Source organism: Meleagris gallopavo, chromosome 5 (assembly GCF_905368555.1).
Source record: "Meleagris gallopavo chromosome 5, MGAL_WU_HG_1.1, whole genome shotgun sequence".
Lineage (NCBI taxonomy): Eukaryota > Metazoa > Chordata > Aves > Galliformes > Phasianidae > Meleagris > Meleagris gallopavo.
Genome location: NC_139408.1, coordinates 34483323 through 34502256, shown reverse-complemented (window position 1 = coordinate 34502256; position 18934 = coordinate 34483323). Strand labels below are relative to the sequence as shown.

Below are 18934 nucleotides of genomic sequence, written 5' to 3'. Positions count from 1 at the left end.
GTGAAGCTCAACTGAAGATAGCATAGGGGTAATATAGGAAATCCTGTCAAAATACTTAAGTACTTAATATAATGGTAGTCTTATCCACAAGATACTAGAGCCAACATACAAACTTGCATATGCTTTTACTAAATGCTCTACTGAAACAGTTGTTTTGCCATATTGTAGACACATATAAAGAAATCGAATCATACAACACATATTCTGTTGTTTTCTAATAGTACAGCTTAAAAAACAGCAAAATCTACAACACTGCTCTGAATCAAAACTTTAAGTGTACTCTGCTACAAGACATTTAAGAACAAGTCTTATTTAAAATGCAGGATGTCCAAGTATATTTTTCCTTTAAAAACAGTTTTACCTTAATTCCCTTTTGTGACCACCCCAGTGAAGAATAGCTGTTTTATGTATACAGCTGAGACTAGAATTGAAAGACTTTGCAGATTAAATCATTGGTAGAAGATGTTCTGAATAACAAAAAAGGGAGCTGAACTGAAAGAAAAAAAAAGAAAAAAAAAAGGAAAAGCCACCCAACCACACTGAATACAAATGTAATTAAAATATTTTTAAAAGATTAAAAACATGCAGAAGATAAAATTTACCTTTATCTATCGGTATCTTTATTCACATCAATGTTCCTTTTGTTCTCTATTACACATTTAATCACTCTTAGACATCAACCATAACAGCAAAAACTCAAATATTGAACTGATAATTAAACAGAGTAATATTTATAAGATGTTAGTTTATTCTGTAGATATGAACACTCAATTTAATGCACAAATACAATGAAAGTAAAATTTCTTTTGAAAGATCAGAGGAGTGCCATGCCAGTCACTTTTCAATTGCATAAAGAAGTAATTTTTGTTTTCAGAGCAGTAATATAATTTTAATAAAATGACAAAGAGAGAATGCTTTTAAGCGAATATTTCATAATTACAACTGGCAATAGTATACATATTAACTTGCCATTTATGCATAAAGTACTGGGTTTCTAGGAGGCTGTATTAAAAATGGAAAATTAGCTTCATAGGCATAATTTTTTAGAAGATAAAATATTGTGCAACAATTGGGCACCAAAGGAGAAAGCACTGCAGTACAGGAAGGAAGATGAGTTTACCTCACTCAAGCCTGCACTGCCAGAGTCAAACAGGCAAAACAGTCTTGTAGACAAAGTAAAGGAATCCTGTAAGCTTATCCTGAAGCTCTTTAGGCCATGCTATCTGCATATAGTCTGAAATATTTATCATCATAGTGACTGGTAAGCAGCGTATGGGTAGAACAGACATTCAAACTTTATTTGAGCATTTCAGAACCATTTTGGTCTGCAAAGCAGCTATGATAGCTACCAAAAGCTGCCTTCACTCCTGCCTGCACTTCCCACCTGGGTCTGGCCAGGAGGAAGTGAGACAGTAAAAAGTGTCCCCATACACATCTGTGTGCTTTGCTTGTGATCCTGGGGAAATCTTGAACTGCTTTGAAGAGTAACAGATGACACAGAGTGCAAGGGAACAGGAATAAGAACTGAGGAATGAAAGGTAATGGAAAAGATCCCAAATATAAAATAATTTGCTTCATTAGTGATTACTATCTCTTACTATTCTTGCTATTTATTACTATCAACAACCACAAACTTGTTTTCAATCAGTGAGGCTTCCTTCCTTTTATTTGTTTATTTATGATTTTTCTTCTAGTGTGTTCCATCATTTTCTGAATTAAGACTCGATAAACAGGTCGAGTAAAAAGGCTTTGTTTCTCCTTGGGCAATATGAACTTGGCTTTGAATGGGCAGATTCTAAGCACAGACATAATGGCGGAAAAGCAATACTTCTAGTAAGCTATCCTGCCTTATGGGTGAAAGAGACACTAAACTTGTTTTACAGTGGGAGATGACCAGTCTTCAGTAATATTAATCTGTGCATTTGTGTTACCAAAAACTCATTAAATGTACCTTTCTCTAAAAATCTGAAAAGCATATGAAGTAGGCAGATATAAATGAGAGAAATCTTCCACCAATATTCACTACTGAAAATATTTTCTATTAAAAATTACAGAACAAAATGCATAAGTACAGTTGTAGAGAGAAAGTATAAAGAACAGATACAGGCAAAAACGTAAAACAAATGCCATTGTAGTTAATATTTAGAATCATAAAAGCACAAGGTTGGAAAGGACCTACAAGGTCAGCTAGTCCAACTGTCCTCCCCCTACCATTGCTACCACAAGCTACTAAACCATATCTCCATGCTAAACCATATCTCGTAGCTCCTCATCCAGACACCTCTTGAACACTGCCAGGAACGGTGACTCCACCACCTACCTGGGCAGGCCATTCCAGCATCTGACCACTCTGAGAGAAAAAGTTTTTCCTTATGTCTAATCTAAACCTCCTCTGATACAACTTGCGGCCATTTCCTCGGGTCCTGTTTGTTGCCTGGGAGAAGAGGCCAAAACCCTCATCACAACCTCCCTTCAGGAAGCTGTAGAGTGCAATGAGGTCTCCCCTGAGCCTCCTCTTCTCCAGACTAAACAATCCCAGCTCCTTCGGCCACTCCTCATAAGATTTGTGCTCCAGACCCCTTACCAGTTTTGTTGCACTTCCCTGGACATGTTCCACGGACTCAGTGTCTTTCTTGTAGTGAGGGGCCCAAAACTGAACACAATTCTCGAGGTGCAGCCTCACCAGTGCTGAGTAGAGGGGGATGATCACCTCCCTGCTCCTGCTGGCCACACTATTTCTAATGCAGGCCAGGATGGCATTGGCCCTTAGTTTAACTGATTTAAGATAAATATGCTTATATGCACACATACACTCATGTTTCAACATTTTCAAACATAGGCCAAACCCAATTGGGAATTCTGGCTAAATACAACTTGTCAGAGTTCGTCCACACGTGAAGTTACAATAGCCTAATATACTTTCAGAGTTTCAGATAATAGTGTTCAAAGATTCAAATAGCATTATGATAAAATTTGCCCCCTGGGCGTATGTCAGTTTAAATATCTGTTCTCATCAAGTTCTCAGTCTGCACTTGTTCTCAGTGGAGTGATTTAGATTTAAAACACCTTTCAAACTGAACTTGATATATGCTTTGATAGAAACTAGACTTCCTATTCTAAAAGTCAAAATGTGTATTACCTTTGCTACTAAATGTTTCAGCATAACTGTTTTAATTAAAAGTGAAGTCAGCTGAAGAGCCTAGGTTGACAAAATGTAATTCAATCTACAATATCTAGAATCAACAATCTGTAAGAAATACAGAAGCATAAGACCACAGAGATGTTGCAGTCCTTGTTCACATTTTCAGTTACTATACAGCTTTTAATATTTCTGCAATAAATATTAGAATGTGTTGGATTAAAAATGTGCATATATTTTATAACAGGATTGAATACTGTACCTAATTGTAGATGCAATTTGGCTTCTTACATTTTATACTTGGTATGCAGCTTAATAAACCTAAGAGGTAACTTTTAGATTAAATAGAAAAATATGAAGAGCTCTGGAACAGTTTTAGAAATCTGGCTTGTTAAAGCTCATTATAATTATGTCATATACCAGGAAGTAGTGTCATACAGAAGACTATCTTTGAGCTAAAATGGGAGCCAAGTTTGCTTAACTTTAGACTTCAGGGAAACAGTTTCATGAAAAACGAACAAAATATTCATTTAACTAGTGATATAGAGAAGCTTTAACAGCTTTTTTAAAAAATGCCTTGGTTTAATGACCCTAGAACTCAAATTCTGCAAGCTTGGAAACTTTTAATTTTCACCTGAAAATCACCTACCCAATTGAAGCATTTTATCTAAGCAAGAACTTGCTCTACTGTATAATTTACAGTAAGATATATACAAAATACAAGAGAAAAGAATCTTAGCATTTTTATGATGAACAGAAGGTTTTGGTGACTATTATTCTGTGTGTAATGTCTGTACAGACATTACATGACTACTTTGGTTTTGCATGAGTTTTTGAAATCTTCTGCTTATCTGAAGAAAATTTCCCTTCAAAGTATGATAAAGAGAGCTTTCTTGGCAAGGCACAGGCTTTGCCAATAAATAACTCTGTTCCAGAAATGCACTGATATTCAGCAATGAAAAGTAGTAACTATTTAACTGTACCAAATACTCTGCAGTTGTTCTGAACAGAAGAGACAAATACATTCAGCTGATAGTGTGAAGAATTTAGATGGCAGATGGTAACTACTGAGCTAGAAGAAGGTGGGGATAGAGACGTTTGGAATTTTGGTTTAATATCTGATCTGCAAGGTGTTGCATTAATGGCAGAGAATTTTCTCATGTCTAGATGGGAAAGTGGCTCATTATGGACACATTAGAGAAAATGCCTTCTACTAAAGCATCAGCACCAACTCTCCTTATACATTCATATTCCAAGAAAAGGCTTTATTAAGCCATGAGATAAACACAGACCAGGTTGGTATATGTTTTACCAGATGAAAGTCTCTTTCAATATATGTTCAATGTCAGAGATTTAAGTCTGATTTTCATTTCATTATCTTTCAAATTGTTACTGATTAAGTGATGGCTAGTTACTTGTCATTTTACTACACAACATGAGATACAGGATTTAATGCATGCATCTGATTCTCAATTTGTGAACGTGGAAGAGAGGAAGAGAGACTGCTAGAGAAATAAATTCAGTTTTGAGTGTAAAGTTTTAGAAGTCCCCTGTGACTTAAGAAACTCCATCAATCTAAGTAAAATGATCCCTCTAACATATGCTATTCCTGCCCTTTTGCCAGGAGCAACTAAATAAAAGAGAATGTGCCATCTAACAACTTCTAAGCACAGCCATACTATCTGCAGTACTCCAACATAGAGTACACCAAAAAGTCAGTTTTCAAAATGGTTATGTAAGTAAAAACACTAGATACCGAATTCTTGCTTTCTGCTGACAATCCTTTCTTGTTTTTAAGTAGTGGAAAACAATAAAAAACATACCAGCATGTTGGCTTTAATACAATGCCTGCTCTGAAAGTAATACCTTCTGTTTTATTACGTTGGCCCAAGACTTCAGAGGTGGATAATGGCAGTATAGCAATAGAGGCAGAATCTCCCTACAAATATTCCATTACATTTTGTTGCTGTGAGACAGATGGCAACAGAGTGGCAGTCTGAAAAAATGGTATCTGACATGGATGTGCGTATGAAGCAAAGGTGTGGAACTGAATTCCTCCATGCTGAAAAAATGTATGGAGACCACACAGTGGACGTGAACACAGTGAGATGGTGACAGCAGCATGAAAGACAAGCCATGTTCCAGATGGCTATGTGCAACTGTCATAGCATGAAATGAAGAATATCTCAATCCACTCATCCACATGAATCAGCAGATTATGACCAGGGAACTCTGCACAGAGCTGAGTATTGCCTTCAGTGTGTTGGAAACAATGTGGCAACATTGGAATGTTGCAGTTTGCACCAGGTGGATCCCAGAAATGCTCCAACAGAACAGAAAGAACAGGGTCGGTAAGTTTCTAAGGATCCACTGGACCACAACGAGGCTAAAGGTGACAGTTTTCTGGATTATCTGTACCTGTGACATGGTGTCACCACCATGAGCTAGAGTCAAAACAGCAGTCTGTGGAGTAGTGATATATGATTTCTGCACCAAAAAAAAAATTCAAGATGCAGCTATCTCTAGGTAAGTGATGATACTGCCTTTTGGGATGGGAAAGGGGTTATCATTTTGGATTTCCTGGAAACCAGACAAACCATCACCTCTGACCAGTACTTTGCTATGCTGACTAAACTGAAAGATTGAACTTCCAGATTCAGGCAGAAGAAGACAAGTTTTTTCTTGCAATATGATAATATCGGACCCAATACCAGTTTGAAGACTGTGGAGGACATTGCCAAGTTACGGCTGGACTGTCCTACCACACCCATTGGATTTGGGACCTTCTAACTTCCATCTGTCCAGACCAACGAAGGATGGAGTGAGTAGGTATTTTCCTAACTACACCATCATATTAGCTGTGAAACAGTGGGTCACCTCTGTTGAATGAAATTTTTATGAGAGTGGCATGTGGGCTCTTGTTCACTGCTGGTGAAAATGAACAGCTAATGGTGGTGGCTATGTTGAAAAACAATGTTTTGTAGCTGAGAATTTGCTCTAACAAACAGTGTTATTTTTCTCTTTGTTGTAGTATGTATTTCCATGGAAATAAAGAGCAGGCATTACTTTCAGAGCAACCTACCACAACATGCTGATGTCTGCTGATTTAGAAATTTAGAACTGATTAAAGACACTGAGAAAAAGAAAAAAAGTGTAATGACAAATATAGTATTTCTCTGCACTAATCACAGAGATTCCAAAACACTTCACTTGTATATTCTTTTTATAACAAAGAACAAGTTACAATTCCGTAGTAATAAAGAAAGGACTGCTACCATCACAGAATGGTTTAGATTGGAACAGACTTACAGATCATCTAGTTCCAGTCCCTCTGCTATGTGTAGGGTTGCCAATCACTAGATCAGGCTGTCCAGGGCACCATCCAACCTGGAATTAAATTCCTTCATGGATGGGGCATCCACAACTTCTCTGAGGCTTCTCTGAGGTGGTGTCCCCCAGGGGTCCATCTTGGGACTGCTACTCTTTAAAATTTTTATTAATGATACAGACAGTGGGATCAAGTGTACAAGTCAGCAAGTTTGCTGATGGCACCAAGCTGAGTGGTGCAATTTACACAATAGAAGGAAGGGATGCTATGCAGAGGGATGAACCTAATGAGGTTCAACAAGGCCACATGCACAGTGCTGCACTTGGGTCAAGGAAATCCCAAATATGCATACAGTCTGAAAGAAGAACTTACTGAGAGCAGCCCTGTAGAAAAAGGCTTGGGAGTTGTGGTGGACAAAAAGTTGGACAAGAGCTAGCAGTGTGTGCTTGCAGCCCAGAAAGCCAACTGTATCCTGGGCTGCATCAAAAGAGCGGTGGCCAGCAGAAAGGTGATTGTCCTCATCTACTCCACCTTTGTGAGGCATCATCTGCAGTACTGCGTCCAGGCCTGTAGCCCCCAGCATAAGAAGAATGCAGAATTATTGGTAATAGTTCAGAGGAGGGCCACAAAGATGATCAGAGGGCTACAGCACCTTTCCTTTGAAGAAAGATTGAGCATTTCCTCTGTTCTCCATTTTGCAATTTAGTCTCATATTATAATACTGAGGAAGATGTAATTGTTCCTGACTACAGTGTTTATTCCACCGACTAGGTCTGAGACCAGTGTCACTATAAAACTGTCAAGGACAGTTCCCAGAATCATAAACTGTGGTTAGATATTAAATAGCTTCAACGAGTTTTCATTTCTTTTTATGCAAATCACTTTTCTTTATATGGAAGACTTTGTTTAGAATGGCTGAAAACTGTAAGATTACGCACAACTGAGTGGGAGATGATGCTGGAAACGTGGGATGTTTAATTACATATGAAGGGGAAATTACACTGGTTTTCTTCTTCCATTTAGACAGAGGTTTGTTTAACCACTTCAAACACTGGAGTAGGAGATCTATCTACTAATTCTACGATTTTAGGTTTACCTTATATAAAGTTTTTACCTCTTCTAATGTTCCTCGAATGCTTACTGCTTCTATCATTAACCTACTGACAGACGTGGTCATTATAGAGATAAGACAATCTTCCCAGGAGTGTTTTTCACTTGTGACAACTAAGTTAAATTTCAATGTTCTAAGCACTAAGGCAGTTTCATTCCTCTGAAGCTAGAATAGAGAAGAACAATATTTTTTCAATAATACAGTAATTATTCTAGAAAGCAATATGTCCAGAAGTATAGACTACATTTATATTTCTAGTGTAGGCTATTTTCTTTTAACCTACTAGCTTTTAAGTTCTGATATTATGCCCTGAAATGTTTTATTGCAGAATAAAATTGTACAGTCCAAAAATTACAGACATGAGCTAACTGTCCAAAAACATACTGAAAATAGAACTTATAATAGGCACTAAGAGTACTATTTCAGACAATTTGGAATGAAGTTAGATGTTCATTATGGACAAATGCTGTTAAGATTTCTATAATTTTCATGTACATTAATTGCAATTTACAAGCTCTTTAGTAATGAACTTTTCCACTAAACCAGGAGTTAAATAGGCCAGCATCATATTAGGGCAGTAACACTTACTGGTTCAAGGTAATAAAGTACATTGAGTTATTTTTCAATACCACTGTTTATTGAGAGCAATACTGTTCCCATAAGCCTTTCTTGATGGAGAGGTATTGGCCACATTATTAAGATGTCAGTTATAAAACAAGCAGTCTAAGACCCCATGAGAAGGTAGAAAAAAAGCAGATATGCACATGTACACAAATATTCCTCCTCATTTCCAGGTATTTTGGAATATTACTATCAGAAGAAATCCCTTATTGCTAAGTAAGCGTCCTTCTAAAAGGATGACTATGTATCATACGAAATATTGCTAGTAATGTTAGATCAAGCATTTTGTTGAAATGCACAGTGGCAATTCTGAGATTTATTTTTAAAGGTATTTCTCAGTGGAGTAGAAAACTCAAAATTTACATAATCCAATTTGAGATGAATACAGTAGTAATTTTTTTTGTTTATAAACACAACAAAGTAGTAGTCTTGGTAAATACATAAAAGGAGATCTTACTGCATTTCTAAGAGCTAATACAAAGAATGCAGTATATTAGAAGAGTTTAGGTATCAGAAATATTTAAAAACCTGCAAGTCTTCTACAGCAATCACTACACTGAATTTGAAAGTACAAGCTGCTAGGAAAAATACATACAATAAAATAATCTCATAAGCAAAATCTGAATTCTTCAATACAAATGTTGGTGATGTATTTCTAGAGTGCAGAATCTCCCTCTCTCCTTTCAACTCTATTCCTTACAGAAAAGATGCCATAGAGCTATAAAAACACATTTAAAAACTCCTAGGGGAAGGTTTCCTAGGGTCTTTGAAATTCCTCCTTTTCCTATTTCTTCACAGATTTCTAATGCCAACACTGTTTCTGTAGTTTCTCAAACAAGTCAAAAAAGAAAAATACCCTCTAGATATAATCTTTAGATTTTCTATTATACTTCTCAGGCTCCTTTTGGCTTTTGAAATAAATGCAAACCAAAATCTACAGTTGTAATATCAACTGTATTTTAATTTCAGTTAATCTTTCAGCATGAATAAGTGGATGGTATTTGACAGCACTGCTGCCCATACCTACAAGAACCATATAGGAATATGATTTAATTAATGAAGTAACCTAAAAGTTCTTTTCAGTAGATCATTTCTGTCACTTGTGGTTTTATTTATACAGCTGTATTCACAAAAGTATTGCTTCAGGTTCCTATCTCTATAATAAAAAGGGTTAGACAAGGAGCTGCTACCCATCCACATAAGAAAATGCTGAAACAAAAACTATACATTCATTTTTCCCTCTTTAATCAAATATTTGAATGTAATCATTCTATGTTCAGATTTCCATAATTTTCACCGCAAAATCAAGCTGGATTATAGAACACTTTTTATGTAATGATTTTGATTGAGCAGCATGGAAAAGTGAAGCTGTTCAGAGGCACAGGGATATGTTACTGGGGAGTAAAGACAACTTTGGGCTAGGTTGTTCACCTAACTGTGAAAACCAAGGATTGCTTCACCACCTAATTCCTAAACTAAAAACCTATGAGATAGTGGATCATTTTGAACCACATAAGTGACTAGGCATATTTGTTCAAATAACATTTCCGGCTTATAGTTTTTTCCTGTATTATGATAAGAAAATATTAGAGCATTCAGTGACATTCTAGCCAAAAACTATTGCACAAACTGATCTCTAGAAAGCAGTGAATACCAATACAAAGAATTGTCTAGTATCAGAATCAAATCTACTCAGCACAAGCACCTCTTATTTCTAGAAACAAGAATCTTGATTTCTGCCTGCAGCGTCCCAAAATGTTAGAGTTACTAGACTCCCTGCTGTATTATTCAATGCTTGGGATACAATGGAAAAAACAACACCTTCCAGTGCAACCCCTCAATTTTTCTACTGATATTAGTACAAGGGCAGGGACCCTACCTCATAAGTTTGTGTTTTGTGCAGTGTCCTTACACTGCTTGTGCTAATTTGAATTAGTATGCTTTGTATTCAAAGTGCTCTTAGAAGTTGCAAGTTCAGCAGCTGGTAAGTAATATAGCCCTCTTTGATAATTTATTTCCACAAAATGGTTATAGGTGTCAATACTTTATTCTTAAAGTACTTGTTGTATTCAGCACATGCACTGTTATGGAAGACTTAGAGGAAAAAGATTTGTGAAAAGGCATATGACCTTCTTCCCACTACAATGGCCATCCCCTAATTAAGCAATGCATCTGATAGTCATTAACAGGAATGAGATAATGAATCACTTTCTCTCTTCTTTGTTAATTTGCTGTAACCAAGCGGCTAATGGATGTCAGAGCTGAGTGATTGCACTGATTATAGTGATTTATAGTTGCAACAAAACAATTTAAAACCATTCTGATTATTCATGTTAAAGATGCTTTATGTTTTGTTTACTAAATGTTTTATGTTCCCCCTCATGCCCCTTCGCACACATTGAGAAAGGTCTTCTAGGAAAACTTGAAAGTTCGAAGATTTTTTATTGTTTCAGAGTAAGGCATTTCATTTTGTTTATAGAAAAAAAAGTTTACCCAGTAGAAATGAAAAGCCTTAGGGTGGAAAGAAAACTTCAGTGGTGCCTAGTTCAAAAGAAGACGGAAATAAGAGGAAATAAGGCAAACTTCAAGCCACTTACCTTAGGGCTCCCAGTCCCTTCCTCATTCTCTGCAGACACATCAGTAGCCAGTATCTCTGCTTTGATGATATCCAGAGCCCTAAGAATCCAGCTGTGTTGCCGTTTGATTTGCCTCTGTAGCTCCTTCCATTGACTTGCAATCATCTGCAGCATGTCCTTCAGTCCTTCTCCAAAACGAAGGGGAAAAAAAAGTAAGTTGTAAGCTTAACTGCATCTTTAAATATTATTCCTTAATCAAAGAAGTAGCAGGATATTTAAATAAACAGAACAGAATATTTAGTGTATTTTCTCAGAAATGAATACAAGCATTACTATTGTTCACACTGTAAACAATGCTATAGGGTCAAAAAGTTATTTCATTTTAAATTTTTATTATGTTTATTCCAAAGTTTTCAAGAAAAGGAAAATCCCACATAAAATGTGACTGCAATAGGAAAAGCTACAGTAATCTTATCCCCTAATATCTAATCTTTAAACATACAATAATCTACCAAATATATTTTTTCCTATCTTCATCTGTTCACATTTTCAGTAGTTTACATATTACCACTTTCTAAGTATAGCATGACATGCAGTATCCTTCTCTGCTATAGCTTCTATAGCTTTTTGGCCTATGCATTTAAGTCAGTGATTTCCTACAGCTTTCACATTAGAGAGATCTGCCTGAGACTGTGAAACAATAGAGGCACAATGTATAACATGATCAGAAAAATGCAAACAAGAGGATAACCTCTACCTGGGTGAAAAGCATGCAAAATGAAGATGGCATTACCTAGCAATATATGCTGATTAAAACCCTATTATCATACAAGTAATGCAAACATCTAAAAATATAGGGGTTGGTGGGGAAAGAGAAAGGGATATCAGCATCTTTCTCCCCCTCCCCTCAATTTAAGGTCTCTGCAGAAAAAGACAAGCCTAACCAAAGGAAAAAGGTATTTTTAATTTTAGTCTATTCCTCATAAATGTATTAAAATCATGTAAGAATTAGTTTAAGAGACAAAATAAAGTTTTACCAATGCAATTACCCATGCAGGGTATGTAAAAATATATATGCATATATTTGAAATCTTAATTCATTATCTTAATGTTATTGCCATTGCTTCTACATCAAAGAATATGTCAGTGTAAAGTTCTCACTGATGTGATTTCAATTGAAACTCAACTGAGCAGCAAGACCAAAATAAAATGAACAGACTATTTGCAGGCAGTATTTCATTTTATAAGTATCACTGCATTGTATGCAGTATATGAAACATTTATAAATCTTGAAGGTCAATCTGATAATGCAAATATTAATAATACATAAGGAAGTGAATATATGCAGTAATTTACAGCAATGCTTCTTCATTCTTTAATAGTCTGGAGATATAAAGACTTGCAATATTTCAGAAGGATTTACCTGATTTGTGAGATACAATAAGCTCAAGAAGTTGACGTCCTTCCTCTACCACTGCTTCTTTTAAAGCACAGTGGCTATCAACATTCAACTTAAAACTCTGGGAGAAAAAAAAAAGAAAAAAAAAGGGAAAAATCTCAGCATCAAACACTGAAGAGGCAGTTCTCATAAAACACATATACAAAACTACTACTGCTTTTTATCAAAAACCACATCCCCATTTACCCAATAGCCAACTAATCTGCAATAGTAAAAGCTATTGATATTTTGGATCTGGGCTCAAAATGTTTCCATTTGATCAGCAAAGTGCATCTGTGCTGAAACAGCTGACAAATCTAGAAATTCATTAGCTTTTATGAAAAGTCACAACCTGTAGGCTATATCTGGAGTGACAGTGTTCTATAAAATACACTAAATTTATGCCATCACATATGAGCTCTGTTTTTTTCAGATTTCTTTGAAATGTTGGTGATAGAACTATTTATGAAACTATAAAAAAAATTACAACATTGAATATATTGGCCTTATGTGCACTCATACAAATCTATTGTTTCAGCATTAGCTCTCAAATCCATTTTCAAAGAACAAATCAGATTGCTTTAGATCTCTACATTCTTAATTTGTAATGCAAGTATTTTTCATCCTTTTTGCTCTAATATTTTTATTAGTTGTTCAATTTTGTCTTTTTATTGTACTGAAAGCTGTTAATAAAGAGATGAACTGGAAACATGATCTACTCCGTGTTATGACATTTTGTACACCACTGATAATTTAGTTGGAATAATTTGTGAATTAGTTGGCAGAGTTTCTCACTCATACTTGCATGAGAGAAAGAGAAATAAAATACAATAAAGAAAGGAGTTCTTGCTATATTTAATCATCAATCACATGCAACCCTTGTTCTCTTTGAAATGCCTACAGAATGAATGAAAACAATATTTGACTCCTTGGAAGAAAAGACTTTTGCTTTCTCCTGAGAATGAATTAACTGGCAGTGATTAAAGTAGACTTTGCGAGTACAGATTTGTAGCTTCTGGATTTCATTAAGCTTATTTATATTTCTCCAAATACTACCAAGTATTCTAATACTGAAGATATTACAAAATACTCAAAAGTCCTCATTTCTTAGGAAAGTGACCGTATTTTTTCTTTCCTAACTCCTGTAGTCAGATTGATTGGCATAACAGAAAATAATTTACCCAGAACTGTAGCAAAATGATGTTTTTTCACTATAATTGTCATGGTTGAAAGAGGAACATTGCTCAAGTAAACCCTTAGCAGTCTTTCAAGCAGCAGTCTACCTGACAGCGACAGAATATTTTTGAGAATTTTCCACTCAAATTGAGTAATAAACAAGAATTTTGCTACCTTCAGCATTTTGTCTATCCCAGTTTTCACATATAAGCATCTGAAAATAATGTTTTGAACCAGCTGTTGAACAACTGGGGAGTCAAGAAGTTAAGAAGGAAAAATTATGCCTGAAATTAGACTGGCCTGTTCTTAAATCTAGGGAGTTTTATGAACCTGAACCTAGAAGTTCTTTTTCCTTCATAAGAGCCTGTCTGAACAAGCACTGACAATATTTAATTTACTGTTTACTTAAAACAGGCTTGTACTGAATAGTTTGTAATCATGCACTTCACAGGAAATGCACTGTGCGTGTGTCTCAAACAGCAAAAGGGAACCTAAAGGACCTGAGAGTAGGTTGTCTAATTTCATATAATTGAAGCTGAGTATTGATGCAGCTGGATGTGGTAGTGTCTCAAGATGATGTGGATGTGTTTGATAGGAAAATTGGAAAAGATGAGGTATTCTTTTTCATTAGGAAAAAAAGAGACTTGCTGTCCTATAAAAGATTCATTTAACATAACGCACCAGATACTACAATACAGCTTGATTTTCAGGTGCACCTATTAACCAGTAATAATGTTAACTGAAGAAGTAAAATATGATGAATAAAGATGGAGCCAAACTTTGGGTTCTGACTAACAATATTCTACTTGTACAAAATTCTGATTTTATGGATAAATTATGCATGCCACAAATACTGTGAACATACATAAAATTTAGAAATAAACTCTTATCAGCATGTACACATCAAAAAGAGTGAACTATTTATTTCGGTATAAATACCAACAGAAGCAAAGGACATTGTCAGCTGATGTACTGAGGCGTGAGTTTTAGCTTTCAAATTACATGCATATATATATATATAAAGTTCTCGTGAGTGGAAATTTCCTAACAAAAGGAAGAAGTGGACAAGGAACACTGGAAAGAACAGTCCTCAGTGAGTGCATCGGTGCTCATAGTTCCATATGCTCATCTAACTGAAAATGTGACGCATAAAAAAGGCAAACAGATTTGACAATGTAATAGGATTACATATATATGTAAATCTATCTATCTATCTATCTATCTATCTATCTATAAACAAATCTGCACAGCTAAAAACAAAAGCAGACCAAAAAATTGTAATGTAGAAGGATCTTCAAACAGAGGACCTCTTCCGTCCCAGATATTTCCCATTCCCTACTTTTTACATAGGGTATTTGGAAAATTATAACTCTAACAGCGTGTGACCTAGGTAACTCTGTTCCTCTCCTCTGATCTTCCCTGATAATAAACTGAGCTCTTGCATCTGAGAAGGGGAAAGGAGAAGGAAAGAGAAGTCAATTAATCAAAGCCATTTTTCCAGACACATTTGAAGCTATGGAGCAGTCTAAATATCATACATGAGCACATATACATTATGGAAAATGCATGGGTGATGGCCTGGCAGCTGCTTTTAAAACAACACATTAGTGTCATCCGTAGCAGTAAGGATATATAATACAGTTTACAAGCTGCAACAAGCAAAATTACCTTATGAAGTTCTCTGCATTTATTTCTTACAGTCACCATGCACATATAAATATTAACTGTTCTTATTTAGTACAAAAGAGAGGGAAGAATCACATCTTTTTATTGAAGCTAGAAACTGTAAATAAAGACTCCGGAAGTAACAACTATTAAGTTCCAGGAATGCTGTCTTGTAGTGACTACATGGACGCAAAGGAGCTCACCCTTCACAGAATGAAGCTCAGCACTGAGTTTTAGGAAACCTGTTGATTCATTGGATAACAGTACCAGGTCCAGGCTTTTATCAGAAATAGTGTTGCCAGCAAGGGCAAAGAAGTTGATTGTCTCCCTGTACTCAAATCGAGTACTGTGTTCACTTTTGAGGCTCTTGCTACAAGAAAGACACATTGAGGCCCTGTAGTGTCCAGAGAAGGGCAATGAAGCTGGTGAAGTATCTGGAGAACTAGTCATATGAGGAGCAGCTGAGCAAGCTGGGATTATTTAGTCTGGAGAAGAGGAGGATAAAGGGAGATCTTATAGCTCTTTACTGAGAAGGAGGTTGTGGCAAGGTGGAGGTTAGCTTCTTCTCCCATGTAACTAGCAATACGACTAGAGGACTTCAAGTTGCACCAAGGGAGATTTAGGTTGGATGTTAGGAAAAAATTATTCTCTCAAAGAGTGGTCAGGCACTGGAATGGGCTGCCCAGGTGGTGGTGGAGTCACTGTCCCTGGAGGTGCTCAAGAAATGTTTAGATGTGGTACCAAGGAACATGGTTTAATGAGGAAACATTGGTGGTAGATGGACAGTTGGACTAGATGATCTCAGAGGTCTTTTCCAAACTTGGTGTTTCTATGAATGCTCCAGAACCATAATGGGAAAAAAGCAGCATCTCCTGATCTACACTAGTCTCTGAACACCCTCAGACTTCTTTTTTTTTTTTTTTTTTTTTAATGAAGTTTAACTGTTCTCTGTTCTGAAAAAAAAAATGTATTCCCAACATATCCTAATCTCTCTTCACGTCTTAATGTCTGTAATTTAAATTTTCCAAGTAATTATTTACATTTTTTGAGAAAACAACAACAGTACTAAGATAAGGACTTGTATATTTAGGTAATATTTTGGGTGAGAATCTAGCAATTTTAATTATAACAGACATTGTGGCAACACTTATGAACCAACATGAAACAACATGTTGACTAATTTTGGAGAACTACTGTACTCACATATATCATCTCTGTAACATTTTTGCAGATATCTGTCACTGTCTATTGAAAAAAGCAGTTCTGGCACACCTTTGTTCTACAGACAGTTAAGATACTTCGTTAGGACTACCAGAATTCTGACAGCATTTGTGCTGTGAACTGTAAGTAACCTGTGCTCTATCCAATACATATTCAGCTTGAAGCTATATAAATACAAAGTAACTCTAGAGCAACAGAAAAAATATTTTTCTACTAGTATGTCAAAATGGTGATAGGTATAGCATAATTATACATATATACGATAATTATATATATAATATAGGTGATGATATAGGGTAATTACAGAAACTTCTCTAATGATTTTAGCTTTCAATCAGTGATGCATATTCTCCAACTTTCACTTGTCCTGACTGTACTTTTTGTCCAAGCACATTTATAAACAGAGAAACTGGTGGAAGTTTAGTGAAGAGCAAGCAAAATATGTTAAAAGGTATAAATGGCAGAAGACTATGAGAAACAAAGAAGACTGACTAAGTGACTATTAAGAGAAAGGAATATCACTATCTTTTTTATATGAACATAACTTGTGTCGAGCCAGGAGCTGGACTCAATGATCCTCGTGGGTTCCTTCTAACTCTGGATATTCAGTGAGTCTATGATTCTAATCTGAACGCCAAGCAGAAAAAAAGACTAGTTAGCACAGTACATTATAAGAGGATACAGTAGATGGGACTAATGGAATTAAATTAAGAGAGAGAAAATTTAAGATAAATACAAAGGAAATTTCCCTTGAAAGCTAGATCTATTAGATTTTGTAATAATCTCCTAAGGGAAACAGTGAAAGCTCTGATCCCTGGAGACCTTTAAATTTTGACTGCAAAAGATGCAGAAGTAAGGACTGCAATGCAGTGAGCTTATAGTGCAATATCCTAAGTCTTTCATGTGCCACTGAGTTTCTGACTGGCCAGATTCAAAGGGGCAGATTCTATTCCAAGTAGTCCAGAAATAGCTTACGCTTTTGTGAAACCACCTCACCTCTTTTCTCTGCCCACAAACTCTATCATTCCAATACTAGGAAATCAATGTTTTGCCCCTTTGTTACCTCTTAAATGCGAATAGCACAGTTCTCCTAACCTTAAATAAATATCTAAAGGGAAGGTGTCAAGAGGATGGGACCAGCAACATAACAAGGGGCAATAGGCACAAACTGGAACATAGGAAATTCCACATGAACATAAGAAAAAAACTTCTTCACTTTGAAGGACAGAGCACTGGAACAGGCTGCCCAGAGAGATGGTGAAGTCTCCTTTTCTAGAGATATTCAAGACCTACCTGGACATCTTCCTGTGTGACCAGCTGTAGGAAACCTGCTTCAGAAGGGGATTGGACTAGTTGATCTCCAGAGGTCCCTTCCAACCCCTACAACTCTGTGATTCTGTAAATACCTTAGGACCCCCAATTTCTGTTTCTCATTCCTCCTTGAATTTATCATCACTTAGGCAATTTACCCAAGTTTTGAATGCATAGTTTTAGATGTCAAAAAAAAAGGACAGTGACTTCAACTCTACAAGCCTTTTTGGCAATTTAGTTTAGAGATCACAGAGAGGATATTTTAGCAGATATGTCAGTATTTCATATTTCATATTTTAAGCTCATGCTAATTTTTCTGCTGCCTACTCTAATCTCTTTTGAGTTTCAATACATAAATTTCTATTTGTTATTGCTTGCCTGCATAATACAAATTTTTAACAAAATGTTAACTTAAGGCTTCCCAAATCAAGTCTCAGTTTCCTTATTATCAACAAACAAGAGATGGAAGCACAAAGGTAAGAAATCAAATGGACAAAATGGTCACAAGCAGGGTGAACCACACATCTAATAGTCCACCCTGGATAACTGTCCTCGATCCTTTCTGGTTTTCTAGAAATACTCAGGAAGTAATCTTCAAAAGTCAGTGTCTTCTGGGTCTTCTAGCTCCTTTTTCTATCTAGATGACATTTGACTACTGATCTCATATGCTTCTAAGCACATCTCTTCCACAAAGAGCTACAACTTGCAAAACCAACTATTTAAACAAAGTATATTATGCTGTCCTAGCACATGCAGAAAAAGGCCAAGCATGAATAAAGAGTTTTACAACCCAAAGATAAATTAATGGGGCATAATATCCTTTGCAAATACGGAGTTACTAAGGGAAAAAAAAAAAAAAAAAAGAAAAAAAAACCCACAACGCCATATAGGTATGTACTATTTAAACATAAACTAACTTACAGACCAAAAAACACACCTTGGAAATAAAAACAGTATCTAGTTTTAGAACAATTCTTGAAGGATTTTCATATGATTGAAATTTCACGGGAACAGAATACAGATATAATTTTCACTTTATATATCTGCAGAGAAAAAGTTTTATGCAATTTAAGAATTGATGCCTCCTCAGCAAAATTTGTCAAATAAAATACAAAAGATTTCAAATTATTAACCCAATACATCTGTAAAATGAAGAAATGAAAAGAAATTTGCAGGAGATGCAGAAAAAAAAATTTACTAATCACAACCTCCATTCATGCTCTGAAATTTCTCCATTTCTGTCGAAATCTTTGGCAAATACTAAAACACAGATGGCAATTGTATTACTTCCAAGTACTTGAAGTGCGAACGATATTTTGCCTTTGAGAAACATAGCTGAGAACCCACA

The 18934-nt window shown here is 35.8% G+C and overlaps 1 protein-coding gene across 8 annotated transcripts in view; it reads right to left on the bottom strand.

Annotated features, from left to right (window-relative positions):
• AKAP6 (A-kinase anchoring protein 6) overlaps window positions 1–18934 on the bottom strand; it is a 273752-nt gene that overhangs the window by 142037 nt on the left and 112781 nt on the right. For 7 of the 8 annotated variants that reach the window (XM_085225172.1, XM_085225173.1, XM_085225176.1 and 4 more), the window contains 2 exons: window positions 12199–12295; window positions 10797–10963 (listed from right to left, as the gene is read on the bottom strand). In XM_085225172.1, the coding sequence (XP_085081298.1) occupies window positions 10797–10963; window positions 12199–12295 (264 nt within the window). The remainder of the gene's footprint in view (window positions 1–10796; window positions 10964–12198; window positions 12296–18934) is intronic. The other variant, XM_085225177.1, reaches the window with a different exon arrangement.